This window comes from Struthio camelus, chromosome 2 (genome assembly GCF_040807025.1).
Source record: "Struthio camelus isolate bStrCam1 chromosome 2, bStrCam1.hap1, whole genome shotgun sequence".
Taxonomy (NCBI): Eukaryota; Metazoa; Chordata; class Aves; order Struthioniformes; family Struthionidae; genus Struthio; species Struthio camelus.
The window spans coordinates 82,724,819-82,745,355 of record NC_090943.1 but is presented as its reverse complement, the minus strand read 5'-3'; the positions used below and the strand labels follow the sequence as shown (position 1 = coordinate 82,745,355).

The 20,537-nt window shown below is 38.8% G+C and overlaps 1 protein-coding gene across 2 annotated transcripts in view; it reads left to right on the top strand.

The window, feature by feature from the left end:
* DNAH5 (dynein axonemal heavy chain 5) overlaps nt 1-20,537 on the top strand; it is a 173,924-nt gene that overhangs the window by 45,588 nt on the left and 107,799 nt on the right. For both annotated transcript variants that reach the window (XM_068931426.1, XM_068931427.1), the window contains exons 9-17: nt 911-1,018; nt 1,752-1,874; nt 3,771-3,986; nt 6,760-6,867; nt 7,592-7,677; nt 8,421-8,745; nt 12,836-13,042; nt 17,267-17,438; nt 18,530-18,675. In XM_068931426.1, coding sequence (XP_068787527.1) covers nt 911-1,018; nt 1,752-1,874; nt 3,771-3,986; nt 6,760-6,867; nt 7,592-7,677; nt 8,421-8,745; nt 12,836-13,042; nt 17,267-17,438; nt 18,530-18,675 — 1,491 coding nt within the window. The remainder of the gene's footprint in view (nt 1-910; nt 1,019-1,751; nt 1,875-3,770; nt 3,987-6,759; nt 6,868-7,591; nt 7,678-8,420; nt 8,746-12,835; nt 13,043-17,266; nt 17,439-18,529; nt 18,676-20,537) is intronic.

The following is a 20,537-nucleotide window of genomic DNA, read 5'->3' as shown; positions in this document are numbered from 1 at the left end:
AATTGCGTGTTGTTTCCCTGTTTCCCAATCTGATATTTGAGTCTCACTGATGAAAGGTTAACATGATATAGACACAAAACAGAGCCAAAGTGAGTAGGCTTTCCTTTGGCGCAGTGCATGGCTAGTTCAACTTTATCTGCATTGTGCTCCCAGAACTGGCTTTTTGGCAAATAGGACAGCTTCAGAGAGGTTTAGTTTTGAGAAGAAGCAGCAGTCTGGGGTGGGTTTGGAATCCATCAAGGTATGGAGCATAAACATTTTCCATTAGTGATATTTACCTACAAAATGTTAAAAACTAGCTTGTCAATAGGGTAAAGTTGTCATTGCTTTCAAAATTCAGACACGAGGAGAACCTGCCTGAAAGATTTCTCAGTCTAGCTCATTGAAGGGGTGAAGATAGGACTGATGGGCTTTTCAAATGACAGCTCTATTTTAAGTATTTAGGAAAAGGCTTCTCTTGCGCACAATACTTATTGAAAACCACACAGAAAAAGAAGAATAAAAATGGACTATCACCAGACACTTCATTTAAGTGAATGTCATGAGGTGTACTGCAAAGTTTGAGCTCTTTTTATATAACTTATACCAGTTTTAATAAAAGAGTATAAAAAATGCTTTTAATCAAAATAACTGCTATTTTTGAAGGTGCCTTTGTCTCTTTCAAATTTTAATTATTTATTAGAATTCTTTCAGCTAAGCCTCAGGTGAAAACTTTTTCCTCTAGATTGAACTATAGTGCTTGGAAAATGAAATAAGACAGTGTTTTCCATAGGGGATGCCCAGGGAAAGAGAGGCAGAAACATTAGAAGGATCATGTTTGTGACACTCCTGGTTTCGCTACATAGATGTGTAGCTGATGTATGATTAAAAACAAATATTGAGCTAAGTTCAGAACTGTATTTCTTTCTAGGTGTCCATGGTAGCTACTATTCCAGGACTTATGAATGCAATTAAAATGATTCACAGTATCTCACAGTACTACAATACCTCTGAAAAGATATCCTCGCTCTTCGTGAAGGTGGGTGTATGCAGCACAAAAGTAAATTTTCACAAATTTTTATGTTATTGTTTGATTTTTAGTGAGGCAGCAAATAGAAAGGGACCAAGCAATTTAAGAGGCAACGTTTTGATCAGTTTAACACTACTTTTTGAATGTTTTGAGCATTAGAAATAATGATAAAACTTTTTCAAAGGTAGAACTCATTTTACTATGTGTAATTTGGAATTATAAGAATTTTTTTTCAGACTTCTAGAAAATCAGGGCTAATCTCAACATTACTTGATCCGAGGAACTTGTTTTGTTACAGTGAGTTTTGCCTACGTTAAACTGGGGTTTGTAGAATCAGTTATATTAACGTAATATAGTCCTTAAAGCTCCTTATGATTGCATTAAAGAAGGAATTGGAGGTTCTTTTTATAAGATTTTTTTAAAATCTAATTCATGGGACCTTGATTTTACCTTTGCTTTCAGAAGGGCCAAAAGTCATGACTTTGAAGTCCTGGGTGTCATTTCGAGGTTGTTTCGAGTTGTTTAAATTTAGGATGAGGATAGTTAATTGATGGCACTTTGGTAGTAAACCAGGGTGGAGGTTGGATACTGCAAGCAAAACCATCAGTCTGTGTGTCTTGTATTTGGTACTGGTATTTTGCGGGCTTTGGGTCAGCTGAGACAGAAATATGGGATGAGATTGAGAAGAAGGGTAAGATCTGCTTTGTCCTGTAACCTTTCATAAGGTTAACATTGCTTTTAGGTGACCAATCAGTTGATCACAGCGTGTAAATCTTATATTACAAACAATGATACTGCCACCATCTGGAATCAACCTCAGGAAAGAGTTTTGGAAAAGCTACGAGCGGCCATTAGGCTTAAACAGGTAGGTGGGAGGATCATGAAAAAAAACAGAAACATACAGTAAAATTTAGGCAGCCATGATAAGGAAAAGTTATTATTGCACACAAGGAAGAAATATTATAATGAAAGAAAAAGAAGCAACCAAAGAAATACGCTTGGGAACTGGAGTGATTATATTAGAGCTAAGGGAGAAGTTAATTCAGTGTTTGATTTTCTTCAGGAAACAGAAGTTCAGCACTTAGCCTACATGCTTCATATATGAGAATTACTTGGATTTTCATGCCTGAGTTTCTCCAGAAAGTTTCTTCTGTGATAGTGATGGATGTGTGGTCAAAGTCAAAACACAGGGACTTACTGAGCTGAATATATTTCAAACATATGTGGATAACCTATAATTTTAGAATGGGTAATGTAGAGAACTGAGAAGAATTCAGCCATTCAGATCATATAGACCTACTGGGAAGATAGCTTTAATTTTTCTAAAAAAAATCTCTTGCATGCAATTTCATTATCATTTCAGGAGTGTTTTTTTTGTTTGGTTGTGTGGTTTTTTTTTTTTTTTTTGCTTGATTGTGGTTTTTTTTCATTTGTTCATTTGATTGGTTGTTTTTTCCCCCTCTCCCCTGCTTTTGGAACATAGGGTCATAGGAGTGTAGGATAATTCAAGTTGGAAGGGGCCTCCGGAGGTATCTAGTCCAACCTCCTGCTCAAAGCAGGATCAGGTATGAGATCAAGCCAGGCTGTCAAGGTCCTCCAAACCTCCAAAGATGGAGATTGCACAACCTCTCTGGTCAGCCTGTTTCACTGCTTGACTGTCCTTAGGGTAAAAATGTTTCTCCTTACTTCCAGTCAGAACACCTCCTGTTTCAGTTTAGGCCCATTGTCTCTTGTCTTCCATGTGCTACTGTGAAGAGCCTAGCTGCATCTTTTTGATAACATCTTTGTAGATATTGGAAGACTTGTATTAGTTTTTTCCTTTGTTACTTTTTCATCTCTTAATAGTTTGGGTTAAACATCCTGGCACCTTCTGAAACAACAAATCTTGCATAGTTCTTGTGCAAATTAGTGCAGGTTTATATGACAACTTCTTACCATCAGCAACAAGCAGTAAAATTATGTTTCTATGAAGTTAACTGTTCAGTTGCAGTATTAAAATAAATTTAAGGACTAATTTTTTATTTGAGTCTTAGCATCATCCAAAAACTTTCAGAAAATCAATTTAAATAGATTAAAACTTAAAGCTTTGAGTCACCAACCCCCTAGGAAATTCTGGGCTCAAGAATGTATTTATAATAGAAAGCAACGGACTTTGTGACTTAAAGAGAACTACTTTTGCGAGAAACCATTTCAAGGAAATCTCATGACTATGTAATCTGACTTTAAGAAGAACTGAATTTTAGCATGTTTGGAGTAAGGTTTGGCACAATTAACAAAATGGTATGGAAAAAAAGGACGCTGCTATGGAGCAGCATGCTAATTTCAAAAGCATTTTATTCTAAAAAGTGATTTTAGAAAATTTGAAACATTATTACCCAGTAGAGCTATTCAGTGTACAATCTTTCTTTTCAGTCTCTGAAAACTGATATCTGGGTGGTCATCTTAGATGTTCCATACACCCATTTTTCAAGCCTGCTACTGCAAGAAACAGAATTTCACTTCAGCTAAGGACAGAATATACAAATGCATGTATGTTCAGTTTATACGTGGGATGAAATATGTGATTCCATAATGGTATTGCTGACTTAGTTTTCAGATGTGATTTCTATTAATGTCTTTTTGCAGTCTGCATGATTTTTCTACTTGCTGTCCAGATAGAGATGATTATATGTGTCTACATAAACTTTATTATGGCTAATGACAAAGTCTTTCTATTACTTGCTTGATGTTCTTCCCTTTTTAAATTCCTTTTTATTTTTAGGCATATCAGAATTGCTTTCACAAGATAAAGAAGAAATTGGAACAAAATCCAGCTGAAAGACAGTTTGATTTTAGTGAAATGTATATCTTTGGAAAATTTGAAACCTTTCATCGACGTCTGGTTAAGATAATAGAAGTTTTTAATACTATTAAAATTTACTCGGTTCTACAGGAGTCTAAGATAGAGGGATTGGAAGCAATGATTGCAAAATATGAGGTACACGATAAATTTTGGATATTCTATCAGTCTGACTTGATGTTGAAGCAATAAGTAATGATGAAAATTAGAAAGTATCTATTGAGAGAAAAAAACTGTAAGTACACTACTAGGTAACAGTTAATGTTCTAAGTGTATGATATCTTGGAGAGTGAGCAGACAAGATGAAAAGAGTGTGTTAAAAGCAAATTTGAGCTAAAATTGGAGAATTTTTTAATTGGAATATTTGGAGCCATAGTTTAGTGGTATGATCTGTAGAAGTGAGAATTGCAACATTTTTGTCTGAAAAAATGTTTTACCGGTTATTAAGTGTACAGCGACTAACGTTGCAGGCTGTCTCCATCTCTTGCGCGTTGTGCTAGGGGTAGCTGGTCGTTGCCTAGCATGGAGGACTTGTTCCACTGCGCTAAGGCTCGATGCTGCAGTCAGATTTTCCTTGCAGCTTGGAGTGAAGCAAACCTCAGTTTCATTTCTGTGCTGCATAACTGCAAACAGATGCAACTCGATTTCTTGAAATAAGTCATTTTTAGCAAAGAGGAGAAAAAAAAAAAAACCTGGATCATTTTTACCTCATTCCATTAAGGAAATAGTACACTTTATTTCAGCCAACCACATTATTAGATTTGCTCAAAATCTGTGCTCATCTAGAGTACAACTTGATAGCTTTGTCCTTCCTAAAGGAATAAAGAGTTAATTCACAGATGGCCCTCTTTGGGATGAGAGATAGAAAAAAGTGGCTTAGCTGCTTTGTGCTGGAGAGCTTTCCAAGTCTAGACCTTTACTTGTGTATCAATGAAATCCCTTGGTGTGGCTATTTCTTTTGGCTTCTTTCCTGGTCCTTTTATCTGAGTGAGACTTGGGCAATAACGAACTCTTCTAAGAATATAAACGTTGTAAATCGTGTTATTTTCCTTCCTTCCTTCTTGCTAAGACTAAGTTTCTTTTGTAGCACAGCTTGATATGTAACAAGTAGAGTCGTCTCTGCTTTCTGGAGCCTGAATTGACTTTCCTTATTGTATATCTTTATTAGTGCAGTGCCATGATAATTATGACACTTATAAATGTTAAAATAAATCAGAAGTATTCACTGCATGTAATTTTTAGACTGCTTTTAGAGATCACATGTGATACGTTGGCAATACAGACAAAAGTGGCATTCTAATTTGCGTTACCCTAGCCTCTTCCTTTCTGCCATCACCATGACGAAATTACTTTGTTGCTTTAGCTAAATATCCCTACGGTAAAATGTGAGCATTCTACTGTGCGTCCTTATTTGATTCACTCCCTGTTGCGCTCTAGGGGTTTGGTCCCCTGACCACGTCCTTTCCACCTGCTAGTTTCCTCCTTTGTTCCCTCCCATAGTGAACTATTTGTTTGTCGTCTTTGAAGAAACTAAGGGACAACTGTAAGGATAGCTTGGTCCATGGTCTGTTCCACAGGGGCAGGATGGGTGAGAGCTGCTCCACATTTTTCTCCTTTCAATGTGAACTGCTCTCTAAAGCTATGCAGAAAGGCTTCTTAGCAACTGCTAATTTTCAGGTCATGCTATGAAGGTATTATTTGGATGGATGGAAACACAGATATCTCATTTATTTGGGGCACTTTCAGTTGAAAAGCCACCTGTAACTATTAGCCCAGTGCTCTGGTACAGTCTGCAGACTCTATGCAGACATACCACACGATCCACTGCAGCACTGAAGTCCTAAAGTAAGAGCTTTGTGCAAGATCTAGGCCCTATGAAAGCAATTTTATTTGGCAGAGGAGAGGCTTGGAGGTGGACAGGCAGAATTATACATGCTGATGTGGAAGATATGTGGAAGGTTGTGGATAGTACGTATAAAAGGCAGAAAGCAATTGTACTTATTTTTTAAAGGTGACAAAATTAAGGTACTGAAGGTATTTGACATGGAGCCTGACTATAGTTATGTGACTTACTATAGGACTTGAAAAAATTGTAAAGTAGGATACTATTATTTTGCAATTCTTTATACTTTTTCACCTAGTTGCTATCTAGGATTTTCAATGTTTTCCTCTACGAACAAGCAATTTTCTTTACAGCAAAGCAATAAAACTGAAAAGTTCATTTTGCTTATAATAAAATGGCTGGAGTTTGCTGTGCTGAAAATATTGTGTTTAGCTTCACAGTTGTACAGCACTAAACTGCTAGCATGCTGAACAGTGGTTCATCACTAGCATTCTTTAACTGTGTAGACAACTCATGGGAGATGCTGATTAAGACATGCTATCATTTGAGTGGACAGCAGCAATGGAAGAGAAGTCAGGAGAAATAAGTCCTGGGTTGGTGACATGTTGCATCTTACGGGGATTTTGAATAGTCCATTTTTCTATGAAATCAGTTAATTTAAAGACATGGGAAAAACTAATAGGAAATTATTTTCCTATATGGAAGTTGAACTTTGTTAACTTCAAAATATTATTTGTTTATATTTTGAAGTACTGAACCTTTGCATAAGAAAATATTTAATGGGTAACAAATATCTTTGATGAAAAGCAAGAGTTTGTATTTTCTGTCAGTTCTAGTTGACTTAGAAGACTGAGTAATGTAAATGAAATTCATGTAGCCGTTGCACTAACTTGCTTTTTGCAAATACAACATTTAAGTGGTTTGCAAAGATTGCTTAGCAAATACTAGTAACTAATGGCGAAGGTAAAATGTGAAGGTGCGCAAGCCATTGAGTTAAATAGTTCAGTGTGATACTTTTTTGATAAGATAATTTTTGCGGTGATTTTTTTTTTCTCTGAAACTGTTTAGAGCATTGTTGATGATATGAAGAAAAAGCAGTATAATTTTTTGGATCAGCGTAAGACTGATTTTGACCAAGACTACGAAGAATTTTGCAAAGAGATAAATGATCTTCATGTAAGTTTTGTATTTTAAATAATAATTTCCTGATGATTTCTCCTGGAAAGCAAAGTACCTCTATCTGAGCTGCCACCAAACAAATAATACAAATCTTAAAATTTCTATTCTGAAATAGAAAAAAGATTCGAATGTGTCTCCACTTTAAAACTTGCACTTACTATGTAACATTCAGGCCAATTTGGTAGACTAGGCCAGAAAAGGCCTATTAGGAGGTCCTCCATCAAAAAGACTTCTCATTACCTAATGACGCTAGCAAGAAGAACACAAAACCAGATGATTTCAGATGAATGGAAGCATAGTACAGATAATATAGATAATTAATTTTCTCTTAATTCTGAAATCATGACAAGATGATGGAAGGAATGGGTAGCTATATAAATAAAGTTAAAATAAGTGCTTGATTTGGCTGCTGAAGAGGTAAGCAAGCATTCTCTGAGGCTCTCAACATGGTGGAATGTTTGAGGATACAAAAGTTTTTGTTGGATGTACAGCTACAGAGGGAATTTCAGAAGAAAATGACTTGAAAGTTGGTTGTATTCTGTTTAATTTTTGCTGGATGGAAGAAAGAGAAAAATGATGTTTTTTGCGATTGCTTTCACATAAATAAACCCTGTGGTCTAGTATAATATATGATAAATGCTGTTAAATAACACCTATTATATTTAATGGGTGGGTGTATTTGATGTAGTACCATATCGTAGAATTATTTTCTCTCTTCCAGGATCAGTTAAGGACTTTTATGGACATCACCTTTGAAAACATTCTGAACACTGAAAGAGCATTGAGTATGTTGAAGAAATTTGAAAGGTAGTATCCTATCTAGTTTGCTAGAATTCTGTCAGGCAATGGAAATAACTCTTTGAGGGTGGTAGAAAAGGGGAGAACACAGTAGGAAACATCTCTTCAAATACGAATGAGAAACACCTCTACCTCCTCTCCCCCAACTATTCAGCTTTGGTAAGGGATATCTCATCAGCAGTGTAGATAAATAAAAAGCATCTGTTTCCATGTATGAGAAAATGTAAAATATAAATGGACTTTAAAATTAGGCTAGGTATAGGAATACTTTGCTATGGCTATTAGCATATATACCTTAGTTTCGTCCTTTGATGATGAAATTAATTTGTTGCCACAGGACAGTTAGAGGGCAAAATACTTACATTAGGAAACAGTGAAATTTGACTGGATAGATTCATATTGTTGCAAATTTATTGTGTCAGTTTTCTTATTCTATTCTGTTTAATGGAATAGACTGCCAGTGGTGGTTGATTACAACTGTCTGCAAATAATTTTACTTTAGTGTTCGAAAACAGAGACAAAGCAGAAAATGTTTAGGCTTACTTGGAAACTTTTATGATCTGACCTAAATCTTGGTTGCTTGGAATCAGGTTGTGACAGTAGTTGTTCAAGCTTAGTGAAAATTCTGCTGCTAAAGTAGTTATTTTGTAAAGAATGCAAGGGATTCTGGGAAGATTGTATTTTCCAACAATGTGTCAAAAGAATTTCAGAAGTCTTGAAGGTATTTTTCTAATGATTTTTATTTTTCTAAGAAGATTAGAAATCCCAAGTCTTGGCATTGATGAAAAGTATCTGAAAGTCCTTCAAAACTATGGTCATGACATAGAAGCAGTCGCTAAGCTCTACACTAAACAGAAGCAGGACCCTCCCTTGGCTCGTAATCTGCCTCCAATAGCTGGTAAGATCTTGTGGGCACGGCACCTGTTCCATAGGATCCAGGAACCCATGGAGTCTTTTCAACAGCACCCAGCTGTTCTACAAACAGCAGACGGCAAGCGCATAATCCGCAACTACAACAAAGTAGCAAAAGTTCTTCTGGAATTTGAGGTGATCTATCACAGGGGATGGCTTCAGCAGGTAAAAAAGCTGATTTTGATTAGGAAATTTCTTCAAAAAGTGCAGTGGATTTTTTTTGTGGGTACACTAATAACATCCACACCAGGCTGGATATCTGTTGTGCCAGGCACGAATGAAACACAGGGTTACGGCAACGGGAAGGAATCTTTGGTTAATAGCAGCGGTCAAATACACCAAGGTTTAGATTTAAGACAGGGTACCTCCTAAGTGAGGGATGAAATGAGAAAAGATACTTTCATAAAGAGTTTCTGCTAATAAAGTGTTCCTGTACTGCTTGTGGCTGATTTTAGGAGCACTTAAGAGGCCCTGTTAGTTATAATGAAAAATGTTTAGTGCTGAAATATGTAACTAAGATTCAGCGATAGCCTTGGCTGCCCCTTGTTCTCTGCCATGACCTACTGACTCAGTTGCAATAAGTTAAGATAATGTATGGGGACAGAAATTTTGTCAGCTGATTAGCTCAAGGTAAAATCAGGCACAGAAGTCTTCTCTGGTATGGATAATGTGATTTTGTTTTTGAGTAATAATCCATGTGTACTCTCTGAATGAGGTACATATAAAAAAACCATCCAGTCTCAACTAGTAGAGCATCCTGAAGAATTAATAGAATATTTGGTGCACATGTGTGTTTTGAGCCATGTCAGTTCTTTGCATCCATTTTGTAAGGCATTTAACTATACTCTGTAGTCTAATATTCTTCAGAAAACATAGCTTGCTTTAAGTTCTTCTTCTCATTTAGCTGATTTCAGTCTCCTGGTTTCTGTATGTAGAAGTTCTGATTGCCTTCTAATATATTAATTCAGATCAGAGGGCTTCTGCAAAGACTATTTTCTAGCCTTGAACTCTGCAGGTTTCTACTATCCTATCTGAATACCGTCCACCCCCAGTTTCTCTGTTGCCTTGGCAAAGAGCACAATGTAGACAAATTGGTCTCAACCTCTCGGGTCTGAAAGGGGAGGCATTAAAATCTCAGATAACTCTTATGATGGGGATGGCACAATTAGCAGTGAAGCTGCTTCTTGTTCTTGGAGCTCAGCCCCAGCTTTCGTATAAATATCAAAATCTCTGATGCTGATAAACATCGGGCTTCTGGAAGCCAATCTTAGACAAGATCTGATACCAGCAGCTGCTGGTATCTGAGATTTCCAAACTCTTCCTTCATGCTATGCGTTTTTATCTCCATGAAGGTTTAACATACCATTAGATTGGATTGTCTGACGCTATGTATTGTGGTGTTTATGTTGGCTGGGTATACTAAAACTCAGGAGAAGGGATTACAGTATTAGAGGCTATATGATGTGTCTCTTCAGACTCTCTTGGCTCTGGAGCTGAATATTTCTTAGTGATAATGAATCCAGTACTAATTCCGCGTTGTGCATCACAGAACTTGAGTATTACCTCAGCTGTTCTTTCATTATTGATTAGGTACATCAGGTCAAAATGTAGCACTATGAACATCTATAAATTGTCCTCTGCCCAGGCAATAATCAAAATTGCCATATCTGGACTTAGAAATATTTTTAACTTCAGTTGCTTATTCTGTTAAGCTGAGAGTCCATCTTTGATTTCATGGGCTTTTCACAGAAAGTTTGTAAGGGAGGTATATACTTAATGTCCTTCAGGAAAGGAGGTGCAGTGCTTTAGAAAGCCATTAGCATTTCTGTTTGGTGGTTCTGTCTTGGACTCAGCTTCATTTTTTGATTCCAGTCCTGTGCTGGATACCTGCATTAGCTCAGTAGTTCCAAGTATATTGAGGATGAATTTCACTGAATTGTGTCTCCTACTGATATCAGGTCCCTGCTTGGTCACCTTTTAAGATGGGTTCCTTGTCCCAGCTATGAAAACTAGTTAGGATGTATGCTTCTTGCTTGTGGAGTTGCATCTATCTCCATTGGCCAGATGATCTAATGATTTTTTTTCTGACATGTGAAAGTTGTACCATGCTTTGATAGAACAGTCATGTGGTAAATTCTCCTTTCTGCTTTTGCAAAATGACTGTAACATCCGAGGCATGAGGCTCTCCCCTGATGATTAACCGCCATTAATGTATGCCTGTGGAAAATAACAGGAAAATAACTGGAAAATAACTCAATGAAATGCACTCGGCCAGAGAAATATTTTGTACTCTTTTTTTTTTTTAATGTTATCATTGATGCCTTTCTTTGTGAGGTCCTAGTCCCTATTCTGGTCTATGCTGAAAGTAAGAGTCTGGCTTCTCCAGACTATAGTACAGTGAAATCCCACTTGGCAACCATGTAAATTCACTGAGTCTTCTCCAACTTTATACTCATTAATTAAGAACAAAGGAAGGTGGATTTAAACACAATTCCATGTGTTTGAAACAGGAACACGTCTTAAACATACATGAAAGGTATATACACTTTATCATCAGTGTACTAGCCTACAGGTCAAAAGATTTGGCTACTGTTAGTCATCTCTCTCCTCGACGCAACAAGAGTGTAGACTGATGCGAATGTGAGTATTGCAGAACACAAGGTGGAGCTCCTGCTCTATGCCTGGACAAAAAAGCAGGGGGCGTGTCCTGTGGGGAATATAAATATAACAGAAATAGGATGTAGCATTAATCATTCCCCCTACTTTTTTTTTTTTTTTCCTTTGTACAGTGAAAATTGTTTAGTGGCTCTGTCTGATATTTCAGAACATTTTTTACTTTTCTCTGTCTGTTACTGAATGGCTATCACTTATTTTAGACCCTTCTTTTAACAGCATAAGGTTTAAAGCCATAATTTTAACACTACACCCACTGTGGGCATACTAAAATGATAAAATGCAAGAAAGTGTAGCAGTTTCTATAGTTCTATGGTAGTGTAAGAGTAAGCCTTTAAGTACCCCTCATTTCTGTTACCAACATGCGCTACTTAATAATGGAAATGGCGTGGAAAAAATTATATATGAGAGGGGAAAAGACTGGCAGTGGGAATCATGAGTCTCTGAAGCACAAAGGAGAATGCGGTATGATTTATTGGTGAACTTTGGGGGGAAAAAATACAAGCAAGGTTGCTATTTAAAGAAGCTGTACAGAGTGAATTTGATGCTAGTGGATGGAGCATGATAACTTCCCTGGAAAAACTTAGTTAGATGTTCTTTCGAAAAATGTTGTGTAAAATGTCATAATAATGTGAGACACTGTCTCAAAAAGCAGTGCAGAGCTTCAGTGTGCATTATACAAAAAGGGGAAAAAAAAAAAAAAAAGAGCCTGGAAAGAAATCAATGGGTTACCAAACTATTACTAAAAACAAGCCCCATCTGAAAGCAATGCATCAAATTTGAAAAGTGAACGATAAAATTATGTCAGCAAAAGGAGAACTGGAAAATAGGAATAGCAGCAAATTATTTCCTGTAAGGGAAACTTGTCTTACCTAAGCCAGGACTCCTTTTTGGTTTCAGCCAGCTTTCCATATGTAGTCTTAGGACTGCTCTCCCTTCTAATAGCACATACAACAGATAGTAGTGTAATATTCAAATATGGCAGTTAAACCAATCATGTGGTTAGGCTTCCCTTTTAAGAACAAAAAATCTGTGATACACATTAATTTTAGCTATCTTTAAATTTGTCCAAAGCTTGGATATGATTGGGAATTATAGGTCAGATTGGAGCCTGGTATAACTGTTAAGTGATGGGAAAAAGGGGAAGGAGAAACCTGGAATCAATTATAAAAGATGTCTGAAGAAATTACCCAAGGCTAAATTTAGTTCACTAAGGAAACTGTGTGCCGCATTCAAAATGTGCAGTAAGTTTTAAGGAAATGAGATTTCCCATTTCAGAGGATTGACGTCAAAGTCTTTGACTCTTCTTTTAATATTGGACTATAGGTTGGGACTTACAATATCCAAGAACCTACAGAAAATATCTGTGTTACGAAGAAAAGTTAATTCGCTCAGTAAGCATTCAGGTACATATAGGTTACATTAACAAAGTTTTATAGCTGGTGCATACCATATCAGTCTTGATCATCAGCAATATCTGATGTTAGTATCTGCTTGTACCAAACTGATATTTGTTTCTAAAAAGAAATATGTTTTTTATACTGACGTGTTTGATCAGGAATGATGACTTTGTTTCCTGCAGATTGAATTGACTAAAACAGGACTTCAGGCATCTCTCTTGGTAAAATGTCCAGAAACAGGAGAATTATTTGTGAATTTTGACCCTCAAATAAAAACTTTATTCAGAGAAACAGATTGCATGGCTCACATGTGTCTAGAAATCCCACCATTTGCAAGTGCTCTTCAACAAAATAGAGACTGGTATAAAAAGAATGTCAGCAGTCTGCAGGTAGGTTTATTTTAGTTGTTCCGATGTATCAAGTATATATTAAAATATCTAGCTTCTATACACATGAGAGAGAAAAAAGATCAAATCTTTTGGATAAAAAAAAAAAAGACAAGTCTATTTTTTGTCTTTTTGACTCTTGTGAGGCACTATTTAAAGGGATTTCTTGGCTTTGTATCTCCTGTGAAATAACTTGAAAGATGCATGGGTTCAGGGCAGGAAGCACTGCAGTCTATAGAGCTTGGGAAAGGGTTGAGAATGGGGAGGAAAGGAGACTTACAAGATGCCCAACTCTGTTGCCAGTTTTCTAAATGATGAGTAATTTATCTGTCATCCAACACTGGATACGCTCTGTCTTGAGCGGACAGAGTGGGAGAGAGGAACAGGTGATGTGCCTTTAAAAATTGTAAAACATCCAGTAAACAGTGAACGGCAGGGTACTTTCTGCACCAATGTTTGACATAGATGTCTGTGGAACAGCTAGAACTTCCCTTTGTCTTATCCTTTAAATCCTGTGGGATGTTCTATCTATCTATGAACCGACAGGATTCATATCTATGAACCGCGGGGCACGCGCATCTTTGCCAACAGATTGGCCAGCCTGGTAAGGAGGGCTTTAAACTAGGCAAGATGGAGGAAGGGGAGTGGTATAGCGGCAGGGGAGTCAGTAAAACACCGCTCAAGTCAGGATGCCTCCAGCGGGTGCATGCAGCCAGGGGAGACAGCATGCAACATGGCTATGGAGGATCCTCTTGCACCTCTCCTGGGAAGCTTGCATGCTTGACTGGCTCTCTGAGAGGCCTGTATACCAATGCGCGCAGCATGGGAAACAAACAGGAAGAGTTAGAGATCTGTGTGCGGTCGCAGGGCCATGATCTCGTTGCAGTTACACAGACATGGTGGGATAGTTCACATGACTGGAATGCTGTCATGGATGGCTACGTGCTTTTTAGGAAAGACAGGCCAGGAAGGCGAGGTGGTGGAGTTGCCCTTTATGGGAGGGAGCAACTAGAATGCATGGAGCTCTGCCTCGGGGTGGATGAAGAGCAAGTTGAGAGCCTAAGCGTAAAGATTCAAGGGCAGGCTAACAGGGGCGACACGGTTCTGGGGGTTTACTACAGGCCACCTGACCAGGAGGAAGTCATCGATGAGGCCTTCTACCGACAGCTGGAAGTAGCCTCACGATCACAGGCCCTGGTTCTCATGGGAGACTTCAACCACCCTGACATCTGCTGGGAAGACAGCACAGCTAGGCACAAACAGTCCAGGAGGTTCCTGCAGAGGACTGATGATAATTTCTTGACCCAGGTGGTGGAGACGCCAACGAGGAGAGGTGCGCTGCTAGACCTTGTACTAACAAACAAAGAAGGTCTAGTTGGAGATGGGAAGGTTGGGGGCAGCCTTGCCTGCAGTGACCATGAGATGGTGGAGTTCAGGATCCTACGAGGAGGGAGCAGGGCAGTGAGTAGGATTGCAACCCTGGACTTCAGGAGAGCTAACTTTGGCCTCTTCAGGGACCTGCTTGGAGGAATCTCATGGGGTAGGGCCCTCGAAGGAAGAGGGGTCCAAGAAAGCTGGTTAATATTCAAGCATCACCTCCTCCAGGCTTAAGATGGGTGCATCCCCCTGAGTAAGAAATCCAGCAAAGCGGGCAGGAGACCTGCATGGATGAGCAAGGAACTCCTGGCAAAACTCCCACAGAAGAAGGAACTCTACAGAATGTGGAAACGGGGACAGGCCACTTGGGAGGAATACAGGGCCGTTGTCAGAGTGTGCAGGGATGTGACAAGGAAGGCTAAGGCCCGTTTGGAAGTAAATCTGGCAAGAGATGTCAAGGACAACAAGAAGGGCTTCTTCAGATGCATCAGTAGCAAAAGGAAGACAGAGTAGGGAAAATGTGGGCCCGCTGCTGAATGGGGCGGGTGCCCTGGTGACAAAGGATCTAGAGAAGGCAGAGTTCTTGAATGCCGCCTTTGCTTCAGCCTTCAGTGCTAAGGCCAGTCCTCAGGAATTCCAGACGCTGGGGACAAGAGAGGAAGGCTGCAGAAAGGAAGACTCTGCCTCGGGCGAGGAGGATCGGGTTAGAGATCTTTTGTCCAAACTTGACATCCACAAATCCATGGGCCCCGATGGGATGCGCTCACAAGTGCTGAGGGAGCTGGCGGATGTTATGGCTAGGCCACTCTCCATCATCTTGGAAAGGTCCTGGAGATCAGGAGAGGTGCCTGAGGACTGGAAGAAAGCCAATGTCACCCCAGTCTTCCAAAAGGGCAAGGAGGAGGAGCCAGGAAACTCCAGGCCTGCCAGCCTCCCCTCCATCCCTGCAAAGGTGATGGAACAGCTCCTCCTGGAGGTCATCGCTAAGCACGTGGAGGACAAGAAGGTGATCAGGAGTAGTCAGCATGGATTCACCAAAGGGAAATCATGCTTGACCAATCTGATAGCTTTCTCTGGTGGAATGACCGGCTGGGTAGGTGAGGGCAGAGCAGGGGATGTTGTCTACCTGGACTTCCGCAAGGCTTTGGACACTCTCTCCCATCACATCCTCCTAGGTAAATTCAGGAAGCGTGGGCTAGGTGAGTGGACAGTGAGGTGGATGGAGAACTGGCTGGATGGCCGAGCTCAGAGGGTTGTGGTCAGTGGCACAGAGTCGAGTTGGAGGCCTGTAGCTAGTGGTGTCCCCCAGGGGTCAGTGCTGGGTCCAGCCTTGTTCAATGTATTCATCAATGACCTGGAGGAAGGGACAGAGTGCACCCTCAGCAAGTTTGCTGATGATACTACACTGGGGGGAGTGGCTGATACCCCAGAGGGCTGTGCTGCCATTCCGAGGGACCTGGACAGGCTGGAGAGGTGGGCGGAGAGGAACCTCCTGAAGTTCAACAAAGGCAAGTGCAGGGTCCTGCCCCTAGGCAGGAAGAACCCCAGGCACCAGGACAGGCTGGGGGCTGACCTGCTGGAAAGCAGCTCTGCCGAGAAGGGCCCGGGAGTGCTGGTGGACAACAAGTGAAGCATGAGCCAGCAGTGTGCCCTTGTGGCCAAGAAGGCCAAGGGGATCCTGGGGTGCATGAGGCAGAGTGTTGCCAGCAGGTGGAGGGAGGTGATCCTGCTCCTCTCCTCAGCCCTGGGGAGGCCTCACCTCAAATACTGTGTCCAGTTCTGGGCTCCCCAGTACAAGAGAGACATGGCCCTACTGGAGAGAGTCCAGCGGAGGGCTACAAAGAAGATGAGGGGACTGGAGCATCTCTCCTAGGAAGAAAGGCTGCGAGAGCTGGGCCTGTTCAGCCTGGAGAAGAGAAGACTGAGAGGCAATCTCATCAATGTGTACAAGTATCTGAAGAGGGGGTGTCGAGAGGATGAGGCCAGCCTCTTCTCCGTGGTGCCCAGGGACAGGACAAGAGGCAACAGGCAGAAACTGAACCACAGGGAGTTCCATCTGAACCTGAGGAAAAACTTCTTTCCTGTGAGGGTGACAGAGCACTGGAACAGGTTGCCCAGAGAGGTGGTGGAGTCTCCTTCCCTGGAGATATTCAAAACCCGTCTGGACGTGATCCTGGGCAATATGTTCTAGGTAAACCTGCTTGAGCAGGGGGGTTGGACTAGATGATCTCCCGAGGTCTCTTCCAACCTCAACCATTCTGTGATTCTGTGATTCTGGAGGACTGAAGTACACTATTCAAAGATAGGTGTCCAGAAAACTATGGCTTCAAAGGACAACTTGATTCTGAACCAAGAAAAATTGTTGTATCAAGTCCTCTAAAGCTATTGGAGGGATTGGTTCTTGCAAGATAGGTGAAACTATAAGGGGGCTAAAGATGAGTTAGCATTATTTAAAAACAAATAGCAAGTTAAAGGTGTGTTAGGGTTGGCCTAATAAAATTGCTGAAAATTTGCATTTAGATGAATTAATTCCTAGACTTTTTGTCTCCTGGAACATCCATTTAGGAACTGAAATATGCAAGCTGTTTCCTCTTTAAAAAAAAAAAAAACCCTCTATTATCTATAAAGATGAATTTCTTTGTAAAGTAGTACTTGCATTAGTTTGAGAAGCAACACATGGTGAACTTTGGCCAAAAATAATAGCAAAAAATTCAAATTTATTGTCTCTTAAGAATTGCAGTGATATGCGTCTGGAGGTATTATCTTAATTTAAGTCATGATAAATACATGTACTTAAGAGGTCTATGTCTGTGAATATTAACTAATGCTTTCACTCTCTATTTATTTAAGATGATGCTAGCAGAATATAAGAGAATTAAATTGAAAATACAGCACCCTATTGAGCAATTGATGGTTCCTTGGTTAGCAAATATAGATGATGCTATCCAGCCAGGTCTAATGTTACTAACGTGGACATCGCTGAATGTTGAGAAATATATAAATACAATTTTTTGCAAGCTAGGTAAGTCCTCTTGCTTTGTCCTGCTAACATCTACTTGTTTATTTCTAAACCAATATAGGGTATATTATTAAAGTTGTTGTCCTTCATATTACTTGCACTAAATTGACCCATACGTGAAAGAAATCAGAATTCTCGTCTATTCTGAACTTCATGGAACCTCTGTTTAAAAACAACACCTTTTTTGCCTAGCATCTTTTTGATAGTATTGCTAATTTAGATGTGATTGCAGTATGGTTAAATTGAGCATAGAATAGCACGTGTAGAATAGAGTAGATTGTGTAGAATAGAATGTGTATTCTGACCTCAAAGAACAATAGTTACTTGTTCTTAAGAGCTCGTAGGTTTCAGACTTGTCCTAGTTTTGCCTTCTGTTTCTGTATATACAAAACAAGTTCCGGGGGAATAATATCTCTATTGAGTTTGCACTAGCACTGCTCAATAGCTTATGCTATTAAATTTTCTTTTTAAAGTCAGTCTCTTTAAAACAAACCCATGCACACACCTTCTTGGGGAGCAGCTTTAGAAAGCAGGTGAGTTTGTAGTCTATTTGAAAAAATATCACAAGATTGCACTGAATTGCACAATACTGCGCAAAGAGTATTGTATTGTTTCTAAAGATGCCAAATTCCTATTACTTCATCTTTAATATTACATCAAGCAAACTCTGGTGTTCGAAAAGACTTACGCCATTATAGTGCAGAATTTCTTTTGTTTAAATGACAAATTAAAATACATTTTGGATAATTGCTTTGCATTACAGTTAAGTATTTAACTTCAAGTAATATAAGTAGTTTGAGTTTGAAACGGGCACCTTGCTGCTATTTCAATTTCAGCATTGAAAAAAATGCTATTAAACTGTGGAAGTTCTAGTAATTGGTGTCTATTGATTGTTATTTAATTTCTAAAATTTTTTGACGGATGGACATTTTAATTAAGAGTTCAGTGGTGAACCTTGCCACTGCTGAAAATGTAGAATTCAGATGAAATGGAATATGGTAGTTTGAAGTAAAAAATTAAGCAGGACTCTGAAAACATTATTATTTCAAACTTCTATGCTTGTTTTAAATCTTTAAATCTGTTTGCTTCAAAAGGTGAGCTGGAGTTATTGCTTGATCGAGTGAACGACCTGATTGAATTTCGTATTGATGCTGTCCTTCAAGAAATGAGTAGTGTGCCACTCTGTGAGTTGCCAGAAGATGAACCGTTCAGCTGTGAGGAGTTTCTCCAAAAGACTGAGGTTATTAGATAAAATTTTTATAGAGAAGAGGTCAATGACTTTAAACTAAGTCATTTAAACATTTTTTTATGAGGTAGAAACACCGCACAATTAATGAAGAATACGTAGAAAAGTGAAGTAATGAAATACGGACTTGTTTAACTGGAACCTTAGAAATGAAAACAAATGCCAAATGAAAAGATATCTGAGCTGAGACATTCCTTTTGTGCTTATTAATGTCAAGTCAACTACTGTATGATATTCCTTTTATGCTTTGATTCCACTCAACTTGAATGTATTTCCTATGGCATTCTCTTTTTGTCATTGTTGCCATTTAGTGTCTTTAAGTAAGGCTATTGTCTGTCTGATGCCTGTGAAGATCCCCATAACAAGTGCACTTAGGTGCCTAAGAGAGTAAATACTATGGAACTGATCGTGTACTGAATAAGTTTCTTAATCTCAAGTTCTCTTGTGTTGGTAATGGGATGTTCAATATGCACTCAAAAGTCTGAATTCCTGTATGAAGGTATTCAGAGAAGAGTCTCCTCCTTTACTCCATCCAGACTCGTGTACAGGAAGATGAACTGTAGTTATTTAAGTTGTTAGTAGGTGAGAGCTGATTAAATCAGTAAAAAAATACATGTCAGAATTATTTTTTATAAGGCAATCTTGAGCTCTTCTAGCATTTTAGGATATAATGTCTTGGAAAAGATTGTAGAAGATCATGTAGAGTGTCCCCCATTCCTGACCTCTTGAAGCAATAAATGCTACAAACCAGAGTTTTGGTTCTCTCAGTGTACTTTTTTGGCCTTCCCTCCTCTGTCCCTCATAACAGCTCTTTTTGTAGTTAGAAAAACCCACTAAATTTACAGTATTATTTATTGAGTGAGTGACCTTTGTAAACCTCACAATCCATAGATTTCTGTGTTGATCCTGCTGTCCTGATAGGGCTAGTACTAAAATGTATATTCCCTAAACTAAAAATGTACAAGAAAGTGAGCATGAAAACTTTCTCAGCACTATGTAATAATTGATATTGCTTAGTGTTAATTTTCTGCCAGAAAGCTTGAGCTGCTGCATTCATACCACCGCAATGGTTCATCAGTTTGAGTTAAATGGAGTAAGTGTTGTACTAACTGCAGTTATGAGTACAATGAAACTAGTACTGAGGTTTGTAAACTTATTTTAATTTTTAATTAAAAGAGACTAGAAGTAAGTTTTATCACCTAAAAGGCGTCTTTAAGCTAAAGAAATTGCTGCCACAAGAATAGGCAAACAGAGGTAAAAAGCCCTGAGCCATTTTAATAGATGCACTGATATAGCAAAGCAGACCTGGCTTATTTCTGAACTAAAATGAACGTTTGGGAAGATCAAAGATTATCTTAAAGCTTTGGAAATGACTGAATCTTGCTAAAGGCAGAAATTTTTCCAATTACTGTCGTTAATTAAACAAACATATCCAGGTTTGAGTGAGCTTAGAGAAACAGGAGATAACAAAGAAGAAAAAATTAAAAGGCAATTATAGATACAATTTATACTTGACTAAAGTATGCTTCATCAATTTTACCCTACTTTTTAAAGAGCAAAAAATACTTTAATATAAAGTACTTTAATATAGCTCTAATTTTTCGTTAAATCCCATTCTTTGTTTTTTCCTCCCCTTAGTTATAATTTTTCCATTTATTCTAATCATAAATACAACTTTCTATGGATTTTACCAAATATTTAACTGCAAATGGGAAATGCAGTTAGCTTATATTCCTTATGGCACAGTGAATCAATGGTAATTGAAAATGGTAATGATTAAAAAAAAAAAAGGTTAAGATATCCCATGTATGCATTGCAAAGTTAAGAAAATTAAGTAGTAAGCTGAAGAAATACTT